At 43.8% G+C, this 21,059-nt stretch overlaps 1 protein-coding gene across 1 annotated transcript in view; it reads left to right on the top strand.

Moving 5' to 3' along the window:
* The window catches only part of LOC142488021 (uncharacterized), a 323,903-nt gene that overhangs the window by 5,019 nt on the left and 297,825 nt on the right, over positions 1–21,059 (top strand). Inside the window, exon 5 of the mRNA XM_075588366.1 lies at positions 2,493–2,606. Coding sequence (XP_075444481.1) covers positions 2,493–2,606 — 114 coding nt within the window. The remainder of the gene's footprint in view (positions 1–2,492; positions 2,607–21,059) is intronic.

Here is a 21,059-nt window from a genome sequence, read left to right as displayed (position 1 = left end):
ACCACCAGTAGCCCGCCGGGTACGGAGTAGGGCTGGGTGGAGACCATCGTGCCCACAGTGGAGGAGCAGGCCATTCTCTTGGTAGGGACCACTTTCAGTGTAGGTCTCTCCAAGTCAGTGGTTCTCCGCAACTGACTGGTGGAAGTTGCTGGATCCGCCACTCCCTGCTTCGGCTCCTCCCTTCTCTGACAGAGCTGGAACCCGCCCCCAGGGGTCATAATAATGGGCGGGTCCCACAGGGGAATGTCATGCCCCTTAACTAAGACCGCTCCTTTCTCAGCCCTGGTGGGCGCGGCTAGCGTTTTCGCGCCAGTCTCCTCCTCAGAGCTGAGGTCCTTTCCCGCGGCTAGCTCCCGCCTTTTTCTTGCAGCCGCTTTTTGTGCAAGATATCCCTCTTTCTTGCACTTGTCTTCCGCGGCCGGAACTACTTTCGGTAGTGGCGCCGTCTGGATATCAATCCCTGGGCCCAGTGGGTGCATTCCCACAGGCCATAGTTGAAAGTCACTCCCCCTGGTGGAAATCAGGGGAGGGTCCCATAAACTCAGCGGTTGACTCAGCACAGGGGCTGAATTAGTCACTGTCCATCCCGGCGCAGCCATAGCTTTCGCGCCATGCCCCCCTTCAGGGCGGGGCTCTGCTGTTCGCGCCATTCCCGGCCAGCTTTTTGCAAGTCCTGCACCAGCCACATTTTCTGTAACTGTCCCATGCGGTTTCCCTAGCAAGCGGGAACCGCCATTTTGGTTGACTTTTGAGCCCAAAAAGTCCATCTGTTTGCTCTCCTCACGGGGTTCTCCCCCAATTATAACAATTTCTTCACACTCTTCAAGGGTGGCCCCTCGCTGTCCCATACAGGATAAAAACGGGGCAGCCATAGCCTTCGCTCCGCTCCAGAGCAGCCTGGTTAACGATAACTCGGCGACCGTTTGCTCTTCAGTGGGTTGCACGCCACGGGTGCCCTCCCCATCAGCCTCTGGTCGCCATTTTGTGTTCTCCGCACCACGCGGATCCTCCATTCTCTCGTAGCAGTTGTCGTACATGGGGCTCCGCTCTGCGGGGCAGCCTCCACATCAGTACAATAAAGATGTTCAGATGCACCACCACATGTGTACCCGAACTAATCTTGACTCAATGTGCACTACCTCAGGCTAGGCTCACTCTCTCAGTGTCTGCTGTGACTCCTTCCTCCCAGTCTGTGCTCCCTACGGTGAGTGTCTGGAATGGGCTAGGTACTCTGGCTTCTGCCATGCAGTACTTGGGGCGTCTACCTCTCTTGGTCAGCCTAGCGCAGACCCTCTCCAGGATTCCTGACCATGTTAACAGGCTATCCCTTCTGGCATCCTACCAACTAGCACTGCCTCAAGGTGACTCGGTCAGCTATAGCCCGGCTCCAAACCCCTCGCTCCTTTCAGGCCCCTAGGTTGTCCCTGCGAGCTGACAATATCCCGTCAGCCCCCTGACCACCCCTAGGTCCGTCCCTACGCAGCACAGAGTGGCAGCAGACTCTCTCCCTGTTTCCCAGTGTGCCTAGCTAGAGCCTGTCCTGATGACAGATCTGATCTCAGCAGCTCGCCTCCAAATGTAACGGTGTTTCTGGCCCGGCCTGACCCACCCAATCTCACATTGGCCCCTGTGGTCTAACCGGACCCCATTACAGTGTAGATATGCCTGATGGTGCACCTGTTGGCTACAGGACTCCTGAGTCTCCCGCATGATGGTGTGTGGGGAGAACCCGTCTAGACAGGCAGCTGAGGTAGTGTGTTGAGTCTCACCTAGTTCCAGTGCAGCGCCTCCACCTCAACAGGGTCCCTGCGTCCGCATGGGGATGATCCTGTTGAGGAACTCCTCCGTGGTGCTCCTCTCTGTACATTCATCCCACAGACGTACACAAGAGGGTTTCTGAATGAACACATCTTTATTGGATGATGTGGGCTAGCTGCCCCTCGCAGTTGAGATCTAGCCTCTCATGATTATCCACTCTGCTTCCCTTCAAAGGTGATTCGTTCCTTTAATAGGGATTCCCTATCCCCGCAGGGATCATTACCCTGTGCCAGGTCCCTGGACACAGTCTCCTCTGGAGTTACTACAACTCCTGCTGAGCTTGAACTAGAACTCTTCCCTTCAGCAGAACAGAACCAAGACTAAGACAAGACTAACTTTAGAGCACAGTGCTGTGCCTTATGTAACTTCTGAGGCTGACACACCTCTGACATCACTAACCATGGAGTCAGAGCATGTGACCAGTCCCAGCCATACACAGGGCACCCCACCAGGGTGTGAGGGTAAACCTCCATAATTACTGCTGGCATGCCCACACTTACCAGGCCTTACTGCCAACAGGAGAGATGACTGTAGGCATTTTACATGACCGCTACACCTGTAATACATTTCTTTACAAGAGGTATTATATTATACCAATATCAGAGGAGGTAAAATCACAAGAAGTGCCCCCACTCCCAGCTTTACATGATTAATTTCCCTTTTCTTATTGCCAGGTTTCCCAGTGGTTGTCCCGGAGAGGTTAGAGATTAAGTCGGAGAAAGAAGAGCCGAACACTGAGGAACATGTGACCCCAATAAAGGAAGAAATATATGCATTTCCTGTTTGTGGTAAGTACTCTTACATCCTCACTTGTCTGTATTCAGTATGTTTAAAAAATGAACTGAAATGTGTACAATATTTTGGGAAATAATATTAAAGCGTGCATACAATTATAAGATACCTGTTCTAATGAAAAAAAATATTTGTCTAAGGTTATATTGGGAATATTATTGTTATTGAGGTTTGAACATTGGTAGCTTCAAAATGTTTTCAGCATTCGGGGGTAAAAACTTCTTCAGCACTCAAAGGGTTACTAACAAAGTAAAATCAATCACTTCACCCCTCCCCCATAGGAATCAGTATAGAGTATTTCTGTATAAATTATATCACAAGCAGCGCCCCCACTCCCAGCTTTACATGATGGGTTTCCCTTTTCTTATTGCCAGGTTTCCCAGTGGTTGTACCGGAGAGTTTAGAGATTAAGTCAGAGAAAGAAGAACCGTACCCAGAGGAACATCTGACCCCAATAAAGAGTGAAACTGTTCCATTTCCTATCTCTGGTGAGTACCTTTTCCCCTCTGTCTGCACAAAGGGATGTTATCTTGTTACAAGGCACATGGTCACATTTAGCGCGTATTCATGGTTAATTGTCTCTCATAGGAAGTCCCCAGGCCTGCTGGGTGTTCTGGGACAAGCCACATGCAGCAGAGTTAGAAGTGCAATATGGCTCTCAAACTTTTATAAAAGTTGGAAATGCAGAGTTATGGGTATCTGACCATCAATAAATATGATAAAACGTATTTGGGAAAACAAATTCCAGGGACCCTTCCCTAACTAACCTGGTTCCCCAGCTTAAACAACACCCTCTCATTTAGGGTCATTAGATACACAATAATAGCCACAGTGTTTAGGCATAGCTTAACTGATAGATGGGGTCAGCGTCCCAAGAGTCCAGGCAAATCTTCTGGACAGTGAAAGTCACGATGGGGGCGTCCTCACCGACTGGATAGACATATTACACATTTTTTCCTCCATTTTTGCACTTTCAGGTGTATTCTTCAACCTGACCCCTGGAGGTGCTATTGCGTCAATACTTGTCACACTTTTCCCTGTGTATGCTGTATGCAGAACTGGTAGTTATATGTATGACACAGTATGACAGAGACTTTTCTCATAGTCTGTTCTTTACTTCGGCTGGGCGGCCATTTTAAACCCCCGCATGTATTTGCAAACCCACAGACTTTTTAGTGTCGACCCACATTCTCCACCATAAGTGACAAACGCCACCCTTGCGTAGCGCTGACGTCTTTCTGGGCTTTTACCGACAGTCTTTTAGGGTTTATTTAGAAAAAACACACGAATAAGAGGTAGCAGTATAGTTCGTAACTCAGACTTCCGCCTGTTTTATTTCATCCCAGTAGGGGACGGCAGATTCAATAGATGTTGGAGGCACTCAGCCATTAACCTTCATCGGTTTACTCATATTAGTGTCTTAACTCTATGCCCAGGACATACTTGAAAACGAAAGGTAGCTCTCAATGCATTACTTCCTGGTCAAATGTTTTATATGTAGCCAGGTCCCCCCTCTGTGTGTGGAACCCCCTCCAGGTGCTAACCGCGGCGGTCGGGAGTAGAGCGGCTGGTCGCGGTGGAGATGCAGGGGTGCCTCCGTGCTCGCGTCTTCCGGTGCGTGGGAGGGGTGTCCGGCGGGTGCCGGGAGCTGTGTGCGGGAGGGCGCATCGTTGGGGACTCGCGCCGTTATCTTCTTTGTGTATGCGCAATGGGTCCCTGCAGCCGGTGGCCATTACGGAGGTTGGCGAATGCGCAAAGGAAGTGCGCGCGAGGCGGCCAATGGGAGAATAGCTCCCAAGAAAAATACAGCACCAAGGGTACACAGGGGCAGGGTCAGGTGACGCCAGGAAGCCTATAGGGTTGCCCAAACTACCTGATCAGGAAAATGATACATTTTGCGCGCTTGAGGAGCACGTCAGTCGGCGCCAGGAGAGGCTAGGGGAAGGAGGTGAGGGTGCAGGGGTCAGTGACCCACTGCACTAGGCCAGCAGCCCCCTAGGCCCCAGTTAGCCCTGAGCCACTCAGTCAGCCTGTGGTGCTTCAGGGACAGGCCCTAGGTTAGGGACCCTGCCCCATTGGCATATACAGTGTCAGTTAGGGACACAGCGGACGCTGCGCTTCCCACCAAGAGGCTTGGGATCAGGTTTACTCCGTAGGGAGGGCGGAACTGTATCCAGAGTGGACGACCCTGACCGAGCATCCGGCTGGAGGAATCGGACGTCGCCAGGAGGTCGTCGGATCCTTTTCGCACTGGGCAGGTATTGTTACGCACGTGCACCACCTACAGGGTACTCACACATAGTGGCAGCGTTGACCACGGGACAAGGGTTATTCTGTGGATACGGTGTGGGCGTACACAGTGGTGGGTAAGGGGCATTGGAGAGGGGGTTGGCCCGGTATTAAAGAGGTTGCACCCCATATGGCCACCCCATATGGCCACCCCCTGACCTCACCAGGGAGGCAAGGGGTTAACTGGACTGCGGTCCAGGAATGTGGTTTTTACCTTGCTGCAACATGAAAATGTGTGCTCTCCTGTTGTAATGTATTTCCACCATGTAAGTGTCTGCACCACACACACACTGGGATCCATCCGGGAGGACAAGGGTTAATAGTTAGAAAGTGATTATAGCCCTTTATTTTCCCGCCTTTTCAGGCACCATTTTGCAGGGTCCTGAGGCCGCCATTGGAGCTCCATTCATTTCAATGGCGGATCTAGCAGTTTTGGACCTGTTTCCCTCGAAGACCAGCAGGTGGCGTCCGAGAGGAGGAGCGGCGGTTTCCCATTGTAAGTCAATGGGCCCATTGACTTCAATGGAGATTCCTCGACGGCGATCTCCAGGAACAGGTTGGCAGCCGTCCAAACCGCAAAACGGATACTTTGTCTGAAAAAGAGTTTGATCACTAATAGGCCAAGTTCAACGACAAGTGGCGTGGGAATCTTAGGTTCTAGGGCACCCAGGAATAAAATTCTTTTTGCCCCTAGCTCCTAGGCCTCCCCCCACTTGACCACCACTGTTGATTTCAATGGGAAAGAAGTGAAAAACTGAGATTTATTTTACAGCGGAGAAATTTGTAATAAAGAAATAAACGGTTTAACTTGTATTTGCATATCTCCGTTTCTGTGGGTCGCAGCGGGCTGAAACTTGGCCACTATAGTGAGTCTATTCCGGCATTAAGAACTGGGTCATTTCGACCCGCTGGGCGCAACAGAACCGGTCATTTTAGTAGGTCTGTATATTAAAAACGATATTGTGTTCCAAAGCGGGGACAAAAGCCCGTGAAGATTCCTGCACACTGAGGAATGCAAATGTTCAGGGGGGCGACCTAATGTCTAAGAAACAGACCCCTGATCAAAGACTAAGCCTTTCTAACTGTTTACATGAGGGCGGCGAAGTACAGGACTTGAGTGGTTTGTAGGTGCTATAACTCACACTTACAAACAAAGAATATCCTGCCACAAGGTCCCATAGGCCGCCATTGGAGCTCCATTCATTTCAATGGCGGATCTAGCAGTTTTGGACCTGTTTCCCTCGAAGACCAGCAGGTGGCGTCCGAAAGGAGGAGCGGCGGTTTCCCATTGTAAGTCAATGGGCCCATTGACTTCAATGGAGATTCCTCGACGGCGATCTCCAGGAACAGGTCTATTCTCGACCCTCTCCGACCAACCCGACGGAGTATGGACCACCGTAAAGGTCTGTGAGTTTTTCCCATAGACATCAATGGCGGCCATTTCCCATTGACCGGCTATGGCGGAGACGTCCCATAGACTTCAATGGCGGCAATGCCCCATTGTAAGTCTATGGCGACGGTACCCATAGGCGCCAATGGCAGAGTTCCCCCATTGAAAGTATGGCGGAGAAGCCCGTTGATTTAAATGGGGAAGATGTGAAAAACTGAGATTTATTTTACAGCGGAGAAATTTGTAATAAAGAAATTAACGGTTTAACTTGTATTTGCATATCTCCGGTTCTGTGGGTCGCAGCGGGCTGAAACTTGGCCACTATAGTGAGTCTGTTCCGGCATTAAGAACTGGGTCATATCGACTCGCTGGGCCCAACAGAACCGGTCATTTTAATAGGTCTGTATATTAAAAACGATATTGTGTTCCAAAGTGGGGACAAAAGCCCGCGAAGATTCCTGCACACTGAGGAATGCAAATGGTCAGGGGGGCGACCTAATGTCTAAGAAACAGACCCCTGATCAAAGACTCAGCCTTTCTAACTGTTTACATGAGGGCGGCGAAGTACAGTATTTGAGTGGTTTGTAGGTGCTATAACTCACACTTACAAACAAAGAATATCCTGCCAGATACCCCATCTGGCAGACTGCCCGGCGCCCCTGGCTGGGGTGTGGGGCTACAGAAATGAGACCCTCAGTGTCCCAGTACGCATGTGCCAACTAGCTGGGGGGCATGGGTTAAACTGTGTTCCCACGTTAGAGATTGGATGCAGGTAATTCTTCACTAATAGTCTGCACTCAATAGTAAGAATAGGGTTGAAAAGATCTATATAAACTGATGTCAACCCTACAGTCTTTGTCTTCTTGTTACATCTTGATTGATACCTGATTGCTGGAGAATTACTACTTGATATTTCGTCATTCCAACCCCTAAGTAAGTGTTACCTCCTTGTCTGTTAATTCTACTATCTTTTTGTGTTCACCTATCTAAGGAATAAATATACTTTATTATATCTAAGCCTCGTTCAGTTCAACCCAGTTATTTGGTGTAAATTATATCTTGTCAGAAGTTACCGTGACAGGCATACACTCATAAGTGGGAGTGAATGACATTGGGACTTCTAGAATATATATATATATATATATATATATATATATTTATATTCTCTATTATATCCTGACCAAAGTTAATACATTGAAGAACTAGTAAAGCTAACCATGAATGCGTTTAGTGGGACAGCAAGATATTAGCTAACACACAATGAGAAAGACTATGTAAAAAATACAATAAATTAATTCAATATAATTTTATCAACACTGAAACTATTGAAATTATAAAAAAAATATATATATATAAAATGTATGTTTAATAAAAAATATATATTAAAAAATATATTAAGAAAATATATTATTAACGAATAAAAAAAATGTTTAAAAAGTGAAGAAAAAAACCCTTGAAAAAACAAAGTCCTGTTCCAATGATAATAGCATCCAGGTTACTGCAGGCCGTTTCAAAGGGATCACCAATCCCTGACCAAATCTGTAAAAAAGAAAGAAAAAACAGGCGCACACCTAGGGCATTAATATAATAAAAATTGTATTCAAGGAACATAAAATCGAACAAATGCCCACTCACAAAGGTACAGCAATAAAAAGCATGTATGAGATTGGCTCTCATGTGCCAGCAACACGGTCCTCACAGTCCGGCTCAAGGCAATGGCGTTGTCACGTGACCCTCCTTCGTGTAGCCGGAAACGGAACGGCTCCCACTCAGTGTTCGGCAAGAGAAGTCCCTCCGGAAACCAATGCTTTGGAAATCCTCTGTGCTGATGTCGGGGCCGTGTGAGACACACAGGAGCTTATTTCTCACGTCTAATAGTGGCAACGTTCATAGGCAAATGGCGGCAGCAATCTAACCACGCCCTACGCGTTTCGTCATCGATGATGACTTCATCAGGGGTTACCCACTAAACGCCCCTTCATGATATTTATATGGTGATATTTACACAAATTTGCCAATTAATTATCCAATTAATCAAACATATAGTGTTAACATCATGTCTATCAATTATACAATATTATATTATTATGAGGACCCCACCGAGCTATCAGAGAAAAAATCTTGACTCACATCATAGTTGAAAACTTCAATTTGAAATCAACAACTTGAAATTTAAATAGATCAGATTTAAAATGTAAATTGTTTTCAAATAACCTTTAAACGTTTTTTTCTCTGATAGCGCCACAGATATAACCTCTTTTCCACATCCAGTTGTCTGAACAGGGGTCAGAGTTATATCACAGGCAGGTAGCAATCTTTTGTTTTTTCAGAATATAGCGCTGCCTTTTTTTCTTTTCACCTTGGAGGAAGACCTTAAAGAGTCAATTGAACCAGGACCAAAAATTGCATTTAGAAAGGCTAAATCCTTGGCAAACTATCTTTCGCCTAGTTTATTGACCTCCAGGTCAGACTGTGTTCATAAATCAAATTTAATACATTTTTTTTTTTTTTTTTTAAATGTGGTAAATGTGGTAAATGTTGTATTTGTTACTATGCCAATCCTATCAAATCTATTGATATTGTACACCGTAAGAAAACACACACAATTCCAGTTTTTATTCATTGTAATTGTAATGTTGTTATTTATTACTTAACCTGCGGTTGTGGTCGAGGATTTGTTGGGTGGACAATCAGACCAGTGAAGGTCAGAATTATGGAGCACATTCGTTCTATTAAAAAACTAGATCAGATGCTCCCAGTTTCCAAACATTTTACAAATTGTACATTGAGAAACTTGTCCACCTTTCATTTTTCATCGATTGAATCTATACCTGTTCCTACACGAGGGGATTGAATCTATACCTGTTCCTACACAAGGGGATTGTATCTATAACTGTTCCTATATGAGGGGGTGATAGCATTCCACAGCATAATTAGCGTGAGATGTTTTGGATCCACTCACTTAATATTTTATCCCCTTTTGGGATTAATACAAAATGGGGCCTAAAACATTTTCTCTGAGCTATATTATTCCTTTGCAAATTCTCGGGTTATATAATACTGTGTGTTTTTCATATACATTTGTTTCTATCATTGAGATACATACAGGTGCGCTGATGAGTATTCTAAAACTTGCCTTAAACTTGCTTGGAAAATCTGGGGCTATCACCAACAAGATCCAGGTACATTAATACAGCAGGGGTCCTTGGCAGTCCCATTCAGTTTTAATGGGACTGCCAGGGACCCTGCTGTTAATCCGATGGGCCATTAGTCTGTCTACAGAAATGTCACTGAAATGTTGCAGCATGTACCCAGCATGTGAATACAAAAAGGATGGGGGAGCACAATGGTTGGAAACAGGCAGTGTTATAGAACTGGTAATTGCTCTTTAAGGTGAAGCAGTTATATCTTGAGCGGGTGTGTTGGCTCAGGTGTCTAATATCTAATTGGAAGGATAGGCACACATGGGTGTATGTGTGTTGGTGTGAAGGTGAAATAAAATAAAGGTATATAAAACTTACACAGCCTTGTGTAAGCCCAGTCACATCATGATTTCTTTGGGAGTCCCGTGTGCTTCTGATGAGGCTTTTCTTCTTGCGATGTGGGTTCTTCTTCTTGATGTATCGGCCACTTACTTCGTTGGTTCACAGTGCCACTCCAGGGGGATTTCCTCTCGTATAAATAGAAAGGAGGATAGGGTTAACACATATAATTATACGTCAATGTGGGGGGGGGGATGGTGTGTTTTATGGACCACCAAAAAAATTGTATACTATATATTATAGTTTAGCACTCACACGGATGTGTTAACCCTATCCTCCTTTCTATTTATACGAGAGGAAATCCAATGTTTAAGCCAATGCTGTGTTATCAGCAAAGCACATTGAGAAGGACACATTCCTCCCCCGGGCAGCACTGAGCCTGCTGCAGCCTCTGCATCACGGAGACACACACACGGAGACAGACACACACCACACACACACACACACACACACACCTCGGTGCTGCCTTCTGTCTGGTCGCGACAATGGCGGCTCTGTAGGGAACCGGCTGCATCCCCATTGGATGGGAGCGGTCACGTGACCGCTCCTCCGCTTCCCCGAGCAGCAATTTTCAGTTTGCCGCTCTCGGAAGAGTTTCTCCTCCTCAGCGCGCATCAGCGCGCATGCGGAGGGAGAAACTATAGCCGCGCTGATAACAGATGCAGGGGCTTTCTGCATCTGTTCAGCGCGGCTCAGCGTAGCTCAGCGACGCTGAGTGCTCTATGGCCCGGGCCTTAGACAGGTCTGCAACCCTATATATATAATTACATTATGATATTTGGTGTTACAGTTCATTTAATCTAAGAATTTTATTCTCTCCATATCCTATCCTCTTTTACATTTGATGCTTTTTCATTTAATTTTTATTGTCCTTATGAGTCTATTTAAGTTTATTGTTATTGTATTCTTTATTGTGTCCTTTTGCTGGATTTCTCCCCCACAGTTATACTGCCTTCTTTCCGTGGTTACATTTTCCCCGGACTGTTTTGTTCCCATGGGACATTTTTACCTGGGATACAGGTAGGCAGTGTTTCCGGCTGGGAGTGCCTATAACGTGACACTCTCTAGACTCGGGAAACCACTCTGTCATTAAGCGCCCATGGCGAGAAACGCGTTGGAGGTTTCTCTTGTAACTTGGGCTGTGTCTCAATAAATCTTTTATTTTTTCTACTTTTGCCTCCTGTTCTTGGGGGAAGGAGCTGGACCCGTAGCGGGGGGTCTCCGCTCGCGCCTTTCCTCACGGCCTCAGGCGGCCACAGCGGGCGCTTCTCTTACCCCACAGGGTGTCGGGGGTTCTGTCCCTGATCGCCACCGACTCCCCGCTATTCTTGGCTCTTTGGGGCGCTTAGAGTCCCGCCTCCGGTCTCTCCGTCGGGTTTGAATTTTGCGGGCTGCAGAGGGGAAAGTCCCGCACCGGGGGCAGGGGCTCGCAGGGGGTCTCAGACACCGCTCTCCGGAACGCCGGAACCAGCCACTCCGGAGCCCAGAAAGTCACCGGAGCTAAGTCTTTGGGGGTTTACTTAGGGATTCTTTGTTTTTGCTGGTTGTTTTATTATTTAATCTGCTTTGTTATAATATTCATTCAGAGGGGTTCGGGAGCTTCTCCTTCAAGCTGCCATTCCCCTTGACGTCACCGGAAGTCTCCCTGGAGGTTTTTCTTGTAACTTAGGCTGTGTCTCAATAACTCTTTTATTTTTTCTACTTTTGCCTCCAGTTCTTCTTTTCTGCAGTGCGCCTTTTTTTTCTTCTTTGTTTTGAATGTGAGAGGAGAAGGAAAGAGAGGAGTCAAATATTACACCAAGGCCGCGTGCTTGGGAAATTATATGAATAGTATTTGTGACTGACAAAATATGACACAAAATGGAGCAGTTTAGTTTATGTGGTTCTTATGGCAGAAGATTACATGGGCAGTGTAGTCGCTGCATCACTTAGATTGTAAGCTCTCCAGGGCAGGGATTTCTGTTCCTATGGTCTGATTGTGTTTGTTGCACTTATTGTATTATAATTCCTTGTACTGTATTGTTTCTGCTGTAAAACGCTTAGTACACTGCGGGCCTTATATAAATAAAGACATACATACATGGGCATCTACAGTATCTTTACACTATAGGTTGCTGTCTGGTTTGGTTGATATTATTAACGCACTAATATGATAGACCAGGAGTTCCTTAACTTTACTTCTCATGGACATTTTCAGTGTTAATTATTTGGAGGATGTACATTTATCCTTGAATAATGTAGGGGTGAGCAAACTTTTTATGCCGAGCCCCCCTTTTCATCCATGAAATTTCTCGCCCCCCCCCCCCCCTGCCTGATGTAATCAAAATCACATGACGTCAGCACACGTGAGCTGTTTCAGCCAATAAGGGCGAACCAGCTTTGTGACGTGTTCGCCACGCGTCTACAATCTCCTACAGCCAAGTTCACAAGTTGCTTGGGCTGCAGGCGTGCGCGCAGGCAATATACTAGCATTGGATCCCCTCCCCCCTCCCTAACTCCTCCTATTTGCCTATTATATTTTGTTTATTGCTTTATACCTTATTTGATGTAGGGTATGCGGTTCTGTTATTGGGTGTTTGTGTTATTTATTAAATCACACTTTATTTGGCAATATCCCGTTCATGTATTTTGATTTCTATAGACAGTGAGTGCTGGACAATGCTGGTTTATATGTATTATTGTTAGAGGAATTGGGTCCTCTTTAGTCCCAGGCACACTGCTTTGTTTCTGTTTTTTAGTGAGTGCTGTTTATCATTTTCTTGTACTGTTTATTTTATTGTTTGCTGGCATCTGGTAATATGTTTTTATTCTGGTGCACAAAGGCAATCCATTTGAGGGGGCATTCATCCACCTCTTTGTAACCTCCCTTCCCTCTCCTCCCCCCTGTTTTTCCCTTTTTTTTCCCTTCTCTCATTTGCTTTCCACAGTGTCATCCACTCCTACCTACCAGTTTTATGTATTATTTATTTATTTCCGTTTTAAATGTTGATCAGGGATCCCCATAACCAAAGTCAAGGAGGTACTGATGGATCTCCCCTGCTGATCAATACTCCCAAGTGACACCCCCTGACCCAAAGAAAAACCCTCAGCCCCCCAAAACTCATCCTCCTCCCAAGCCCCTCAATACTGCCACCTCTGCCTGACCTTCATCCCTCCGTTTAGCTGGGGGGGGGGAAGCGCTCCGCTGATCTCTTCCTGGTCCTGCTGAAGCTCCCTCGGGATAGGTGATTATGAGGCAGAGGCCTGCTCCGGCTCCTCCAGGTGCTGGAAGGCCCTGCTACCAATGGGTGTGCAGCTCATTGGTCTGAAACGGGAACCACCTCCTCCCCCGCCAGAACTCCCCTCCCCTCTCCCCCAGCAGCAGCAGACACAGCAAAGCGTGCAGCTGCAGCATCAATCACTCCACGGTGCCGCCCAGACCTGCAGCGGGTTTGTCACTGCGCTGGGGCGTGCTCCTCCCCTGGCCTCTTTGGAGCCATTTCTCTTCAGGCTTCGTACCTCCGCAGCCCCCGCCCGCACCATGATAATGGCCACCAGCTAGGGTGACCAGACTTTCAAAAGTAAAAACCGGGACACCTCAAAAAAGTATTTATCACAAATTACATCACTTAAAAATAAATATTATGATATTTGTCTAATAGCGTCCCCATTTATGCTGTATTATTAATCTCACTCTCCCCGCCACATCAGGACCTCTCTCCCCTCTTCCACAGTCTCACACTCCTCTCCCCCAGTCTCTCCCTCTCCAGTGTCTCTCTTTCCCTCCCCTCAGTGTCAATCCCTCCCTCCCCCCACTCTCTTTCCCTCCCCACACTCTTTCCCTCCCCACACTCTTTCCCTCCCCCAGTGTCTCTCTCCCTCCCCCCAGTGTCTCTCTCCCTTCCCCCAGTGTCTCTCTCCCTCTCCCCCAGTGTCTCTCTCCCTCCCCCCCGTGTCTCTCTCTCTCTCCCTCCCCCCAGTGTCTCTCTCTCTCCCTCCCCCCAATGTCTCTCTCTCTCCCCCCCCCCAGTGTCTCTCTTTCCCTCCCCCCCCAGTGTCTCTCTCTCCCTCCCCCCCCCAGTGTCTCTCTCTCCCTCCCCCCCCAGTGTCTCTCCCTCGCCCCAGTGTCCCTCTCCTCCACTCCCTCCCTCCCCCCAGTGCGTCTCTCCCTCCCCCCAGTGTGTCTCACCCCATGTCTCACCCCCCTCCCCATGACACACACTCACCTCCCCCTCCCCATGACACTCACACCCTCCCCACTCCATGACACACCCTCACTCCCCCTCCCCATGACACCCCCTCACCCCCCTCTCCATGACACCCCCTCACACTCTCATCACGCTGCATGCAACAAGGAGGTCCTGCAGGAGCTGTGCAGCACAGCGCCACTTAAAGGCCGAAAGAGAAATTGCAGCTACCGACTGCTTTTCTCTATGCTCCAGGCAAAATCTTCGCCAGCTGCCTGCGCCCCCCCTAAACAATCTTGCTCCCCCCAGGTTGTGTACCACAGGAATAATGAATACAGTAATAAATACAAGTTATATATGTATCAATGATTTCACTGTGAGAGCTGCTACAAATACATTTCAGGCCTTAGGGAACCACCACCACAGTCATTAGGGGCCACTGGATGTTCATGTGCCACAATTTTAAAACCCTGGGTGAAGAGAATATTTTGTTAATTAAGTATTGGTGAAATAAATTCTTCAGTGTTTTGGATTTGTAATTTGCTTTCAGCAATTTTGATTTACAGATAGAAAACATTTGTTCTGTTTTTTTTGTTTACTTCTGTTAGAGAACGGCCTGAATGAGGAACAGAACTTGAGCTCTGATACATCCAGAAGCTGGCTGACTCCTCGCGGCCCAGAAGTGCCAAAAAACAATGATTCCTGCCACATTTTGGACACATACAAGGAACCAGTGCCACATGATGGTGAACTTACAGACATTGTACAGCACACATCACAGACGGACTCTAAATATGGGTCCAGCAAAAGGTATGCGAGAGATTTAAGACAAAGCCACGATGCTCAGCATTTTCTCTGTTGTCAGTGTGGCAAAAGCTTCTCACTCTACAGGGACCTGCTCACACACCTTTGTGTCCCCGCTAGAGAGCAAACCTTTACATGTACAGATGGTGGGAGCAGTTTCTCACTGAAGGGAAAACTTCATTCACAGCAGGTGATTCAGACAGCAGTGACTCCTTTTACTTGTACAGTGTGTGGGAAAGAGTTGAGTAGCAAGAGGACCCTCCGCAATCACCAGAGGATTCATACAGGGGAGAAACCATTCACATGTTCAGAGTGTGGGAAACCATTCAGTTCTCCGAAAAATCTCATCAGACACCATATGACTCATACAGGAGAGAAACCATTCACATGTGCAGAGTGTAATAAAAGCTTTTCTCTGAAGGCGAATCTCCTCAACCATGAGCGGATTCATACAGGAGAAAAACCATTCACATGTTCAGAGTGTGGGAAACAATTCAGTACTAAGACATACCTCCGCAGACACCAGATGACTCATACAGGAGAAAAACCATTCACATGTACAGAGTGTAGTAAAAGCTTTTCTTGCAAGAGAGAGCTCATCAACCATGAGCGGATTCATACAGGGGAGAAACCATTCACATGTACAGAGTGTGGGAAACAATTCAGTATTAAGAAAAACTTCTTCAGACACCAGATGACTCATACAGGAGAAAAACCATTCACATGTACAGAATGTGGGAAACAATTTTGTACTAAGAGCCACCTCCTCAGACACCAGATGACTCATACTGGATAGAAACCATTCACATGTACAGAGTGTAGTAAAAGCTTTTCTCGGAAGTTAGAACTCCTCAGCCAGGAGTGGATTCATACAGGGGAGAACCCATGTACAGAGTGTGGGAAACAATTCAGTACTAAGAGAACCTTCCTCAGACACCAGATGACTCATACAGGGGAGAAACCATTCACATGTACAGAGTGTGTGGAACAATTCCGTATTAAGAGCATCCTTCTCACACACCACAATATTCATACACGGGAGAAACCATTTCCATGTGCATAGTGTGGGGAAAGCTTTTCACAGAGGATCAGCCTCCTTACGCACATGAGGATTCATATATGAGATAAAATATGTGATTGTTCAAAGTAGGGTTGTGCAATATACCAGTAGCATAGTAATACTGCAGTAATAAAAATGGAGGGTAACGCAATACTTGCCTTACTTCTTACCATGGCATTCCTATCAGCAGCTGCAGAGTGGGGGTGGGTCTGGCAGAGAGGCGTGGGGGTGGGGACAGTGTCAGAGGGAAGACAGTGTGGGTCTGGTAGAGACAGTGGAGTGGGGGTGAGTCTGGGAGCTCCTTGACTTTCACATGCTGCAGCTATAAGGAATCCTCCTCCTGGTAATCTCACCCCTCCATATTAACCACTTCCCCTCTGCCATGCCTCTTATCCCTTCCCTTCCACCATGACTCAACCCCTTTCTCTCCTCCCCCGTATTTCTCTTGGCTCTCACCCGTGCTTCTTGACCCCCCTCTTTCCCCATGCCCATTAACCCACGCCTCCCCATGCCCTAGTAATGTGTACAGGAGAAGGGAGGTTGAGGGGGTAAGTGTAAATTTTCATACCGTGCACCCCAAAACTGGAACAACCCACCGGAGACTCTCGCATCCACCACCAGTTTAAGTTCTTACAAAACTAAGGCTGTCTCACATTTTAATCTGGTCTGTAAAGCCCCTCTACAATCCCTGACTGATATCACCCAGTTTCTTGGCTCCATTTCCTCTCTGAATGAGTAGAGTGAGCTGCTAGTTATTGGGTTTTCAACTTCAATTGGCTTGAGCCTAAAAAACACAAAATCCAGATACAAATCAAGTCTCTTAACCTATAGAAACTCATTTCCCAACCCACACGGATAAACCTGAAATCGCATAACCATTCCTTGCTAGACTGGATTCTCTCCTCAAACCCCAGCAGAATACAATCCTCTGGCATCCTTCCTGACATTTTCAGTGACCATGCAATAGTGTACTGTGTAAGGATAATTAAACCGCCCCATTTAAGCCGTAAAGTTCTCCTCACTAGAACATTTAGAAACTTTAACCCACAAGTTTCTGGATGACCTTACCAACTGCCCTTGGCACAGAATCGATTTAATTCCCGACCTTGATTCTGCACTAGACTATTTCCAATCCGAGTTCTTAAAACTCTGTGATACCCATGCTCCACTACGCAAAATAAGGGTACGGCGGGCCCACCTTCCGTGGGTTACAACTGACCTTATAGCACTCTACCAGTTCAGGGATACTTTGTGGAAACAGCAAGGTAGAGGTGGATGATGGATTGCACTGCCAGGGAAATCCAACTCCCTGTGGAACCGGAAACATAAGACTAAAGCGCACACTACAATATAGCAATAGTTCTGGTTTATTGCAGGTTAGGCAACAGCAACAGGACAACACGAACGCACCTACGCGTTTCGTGCACAGAGCACTTTATCAAGGTGACAAGATAGTACAAATGCTGCTTATTTTATACTCCCCTGAATTGTCCTCTGCACTATCGGGTGTGACGTCATCAACCGGCGTCTGCAAAGAGTCGCTGTGACGCAGCATACACAGCCATAGGCTGGCAAGTCAGGTGGTATACTGGGTCTAACATTTTTTTCTTTTACTTTAAAACAAACTTTATTAGCAAAAATCACATAAACAACATACACAAACGTATGTAAATACACGAATTTAAAACATAATGGATCTTGCTTATGCAGCAATTTTGCCTGAGTAAAGCAAACATGGGGGAATGAAATAAACTTCCACATGAAGAAAGTCTATAATGGTTATACTTTTCTGATTATTAATATGCTATGTTGATAGTAACCAATCATATTTTGTTATGTCAAGTATCTATAAAGCATGTACTCAGGCAAAAAGTGAATACCTTGTAGTTCATAGGAGAACACATTCATGATGTAAAAAATATATATTGTGCAAATGATGGTAAATGCATGATTAAGAATTCACTAAATTAATAATAGTTATTCATAATTATGCAAAAAGCACATGTATAATTGTATGTCTTAAAAACATTCATGAAATGACCCAAAATGATAACATCATAAGATGTTAACCTATATGACAATGAAAAAAAAAAAATATATATATATATATATATATAACACTGCAAAAATAAAATATATATATATATAACAAATGGGAAAGAGCAAGAACATTGATTGGGAAAGCAAATATATTTATAGATATAAATGTATAATTATATATAAAAAAATAATAATTCATAATATATTATTTTTCAATTAAGTGATAAAGATAAAGATAAAAATGACTAATAATAATAATGAAAAAATAAAAAATGGTAATGCAGAGAATTTTATTTGTTTTTTGTTTTTCCCCCAATAATGAATAATTCGCATTAAAGATCAAAATCATCCAGTACCCAAACATTTTTCAAATTGTCCCTATGGTAGTGAGAATCTCCTCTCGTTCCAAGGTATTGAACAAATCCCCCTATTCCCAAGGGGTGGAGATAGAATTAAGCTATTGGATAAACGAGAATCTTATTGGATTTTCACACTTGGAACTAGAGAACCTCTTGGCATGAACATTGATTGGGATATGAGTCACTTCTTATAATGGTTTTCTTATATTATTTGTTATAATGTATTATTTAACTTCTAAATTATAAGAAATATTCATTATTGGGAAGAAAAAAAAATTCCCTGAATTACCATTTTTTATTTTTTCATTATTATTATTATAGTCATTTTTATCTTTATCTTTATTACTTAATTGAAAAATAAGATATTATGAATTATTATTTTTTTATATATAATTATACATTTATATCTATAATTATATTTGCTTTCCCAATCAATGTTCTTGCTCTTTCCCATTTGTTATATATATATATATATATTTTTTTTTCAGTGTTATATATATATATTTTTCATTGTCATATAGGTTAACATCTTATGATGTTATCATTTTGGGTCATTTCATGAATGTTTTTAAGACATGCAATTATACATGTGCTTTTTGCATTAATTATGAATAACTATTATTAATTTAGTGAATTCTTAATCATGCATTTACTATCATTTGCACAATATATATTTTTTACATCATGAATGTGTTCTCCTATGAACTACAAGGTACAGGTAAACCCCGTTATAACGCGGTCCTTGGGGTCCACAACCCCAAGACCGCGTTACAACCGGGGTCGCGTTAAAATTTCACCGGCATCAGCGAGCCTCCTCATTACAGATTTAAATCTCCTCAATTTTGCTGCCTTACCAGTGCTCTCCCCTTCCTGCTGTCCACGTGCTCATATCTCTCTGCTCTGCTCATCTCTCTGTTCTCTTGCCGTCGTGTGCCATTGTTTTTTTCAAACATTCAATTCAATGCTTTATTGACTACCAGACACAGACACAAATAAACATTAATACATTTTGTACAAAACACATGCAGGGATTGAACTCGGGACCTTCTGATACCAATGCCTTGCCTCTTACCTCTACACCATAGGCTTGGTGTGACAAGACATAACCTATAAATATATTTATCCTCTACAACACAAGGTACATGTCAATGTTAAATCTTAAGTCTATTTCTAGCTGTGTATGACATCACACAGCTCCTGTGGTCTAGTGGTAGAACTCTTACCAACATATGAAAGGGTCCTGGGTTCAATTCCTGTATGAAATGGTATAATTAACTTTTTTAATAAATTATTATTTATTTTAATTATATTGTATAATTTATAAATATATAATTCTTTATTATTCTTTATTAAGTAATAATTATTCATTAATCAATAATGATATATTAATAATAATTCATTATTAATCATTCTTTATGATTAATTATGTATTATTAATAAGTATGATTATTAATTATTATTAACAGTTAATTAACTAATTAATAGTTAATTAATAATTATGTATTAAGTATTATTAATAATTATTTAAAATTACTTATTAATACTTAATAATTATTAATAATTAGTAAGTATTAATAATTGTTGTTAATAATTAAGTATTAATAATTATTATTACTAATTGGGTGTTAATAATTAAGTAATTATAAATACTTAATTATTAATAACAATTATTAATACTTACTAATTATTAATAATTATTAAGTATTAATACGTTTTATTAAAAAGTAAGTATTAATAATTATTATTTTTAAGTATTTAGTAATAATTATTAATTAGTTAATTAACTGTTATTAATAAGTATGATTATTAATTATTATTAATACATCATTATTGATTAATGAATAATTATTACTTAATAAAGAATAATAAAGAATTATATATTTATAAATTATACAATATAATTAAAATAATAATTTATTAAAAAAGTTAATTATACCATTTCATACAGGAATTGAACCCAGGACCCTTTCATATGTTGGTAAGAGTTCTACCACTAGACCACAGGAGCTGTGTGATATCATAGACAGCTACAAATAGACTTAAGATTTAACATTGACATGTACCTTGTGTTGTAGAGGATAAATATATTTATAGGTTATGTCTTGTCACACCAAGCCTATGGTGTAGAGGTAAGAGGCAAGGCATTGGTATCAGAAGGTCCCGAGTTCAATCCCTGCATGTGTTTTGTACAAAATGTATTAATGTTTATTTGTGTCTGTGTCTGGTAGTCAATAAAGCATTGAATTGAATGTTTGGAAAAAAAAAAAAACACCCGATGGGACGCGAAGGGCAGAGGAGAGAGATGAGCACATGGACAGGACAGCTGGAAGAGGAGAGCGTAAGGCGGCAAAATGGAGGATTTGAGATGCAGGTAAGCTGGCAAAATGAGGCTTTCAATTCGGGAGCCATGCTCAGACCGTGTTATAACCGATTCGCGTTATAATGGGTCGCGCTATTACGGGGTTTACCTGTATTCACCTTTTGCCTGAGTACATGCTTTATAGATACTTGACATAACAAAATATGATTGGTTACTATCAACATAGCATATTAATAATCGGAAATGTATAACCATTATAGACTTTCTTCATGTGGAAGTTTATTTCATTCCCCCATGTTTGCTTTACTCAGGCAAAATTGCTGCATAAGCAAGATCCATTATGTTTTAAATTTGTGTATTTACATACGTTTGTGTATATTGTTTGTGTTTTTTGCTAATAAAGTTTGTTTTAAAGTAAAAGCAAAAAATGATAGACCCAGTACACTACCTGACTTGCCCAGCCTATGGCTGTGTATGCT

Source organism: Ascaphus truei, chromosome 2 (assembly GCF_040206685.1).
Source record: "Ascaphus truei isolate aAscTru1 chromosome 2, aAscTru1.hap1, whole genome shotgun sequence".
Lineage (NCBI taxonomy): Eukaryota > Metazoa > Chordata > Amphibia > Anura > Ascaphidae > Ascaphus > Ascaphus truei.
This window is presented reverse-complemented; position numbering and strand designations above follow the sequence as displayed.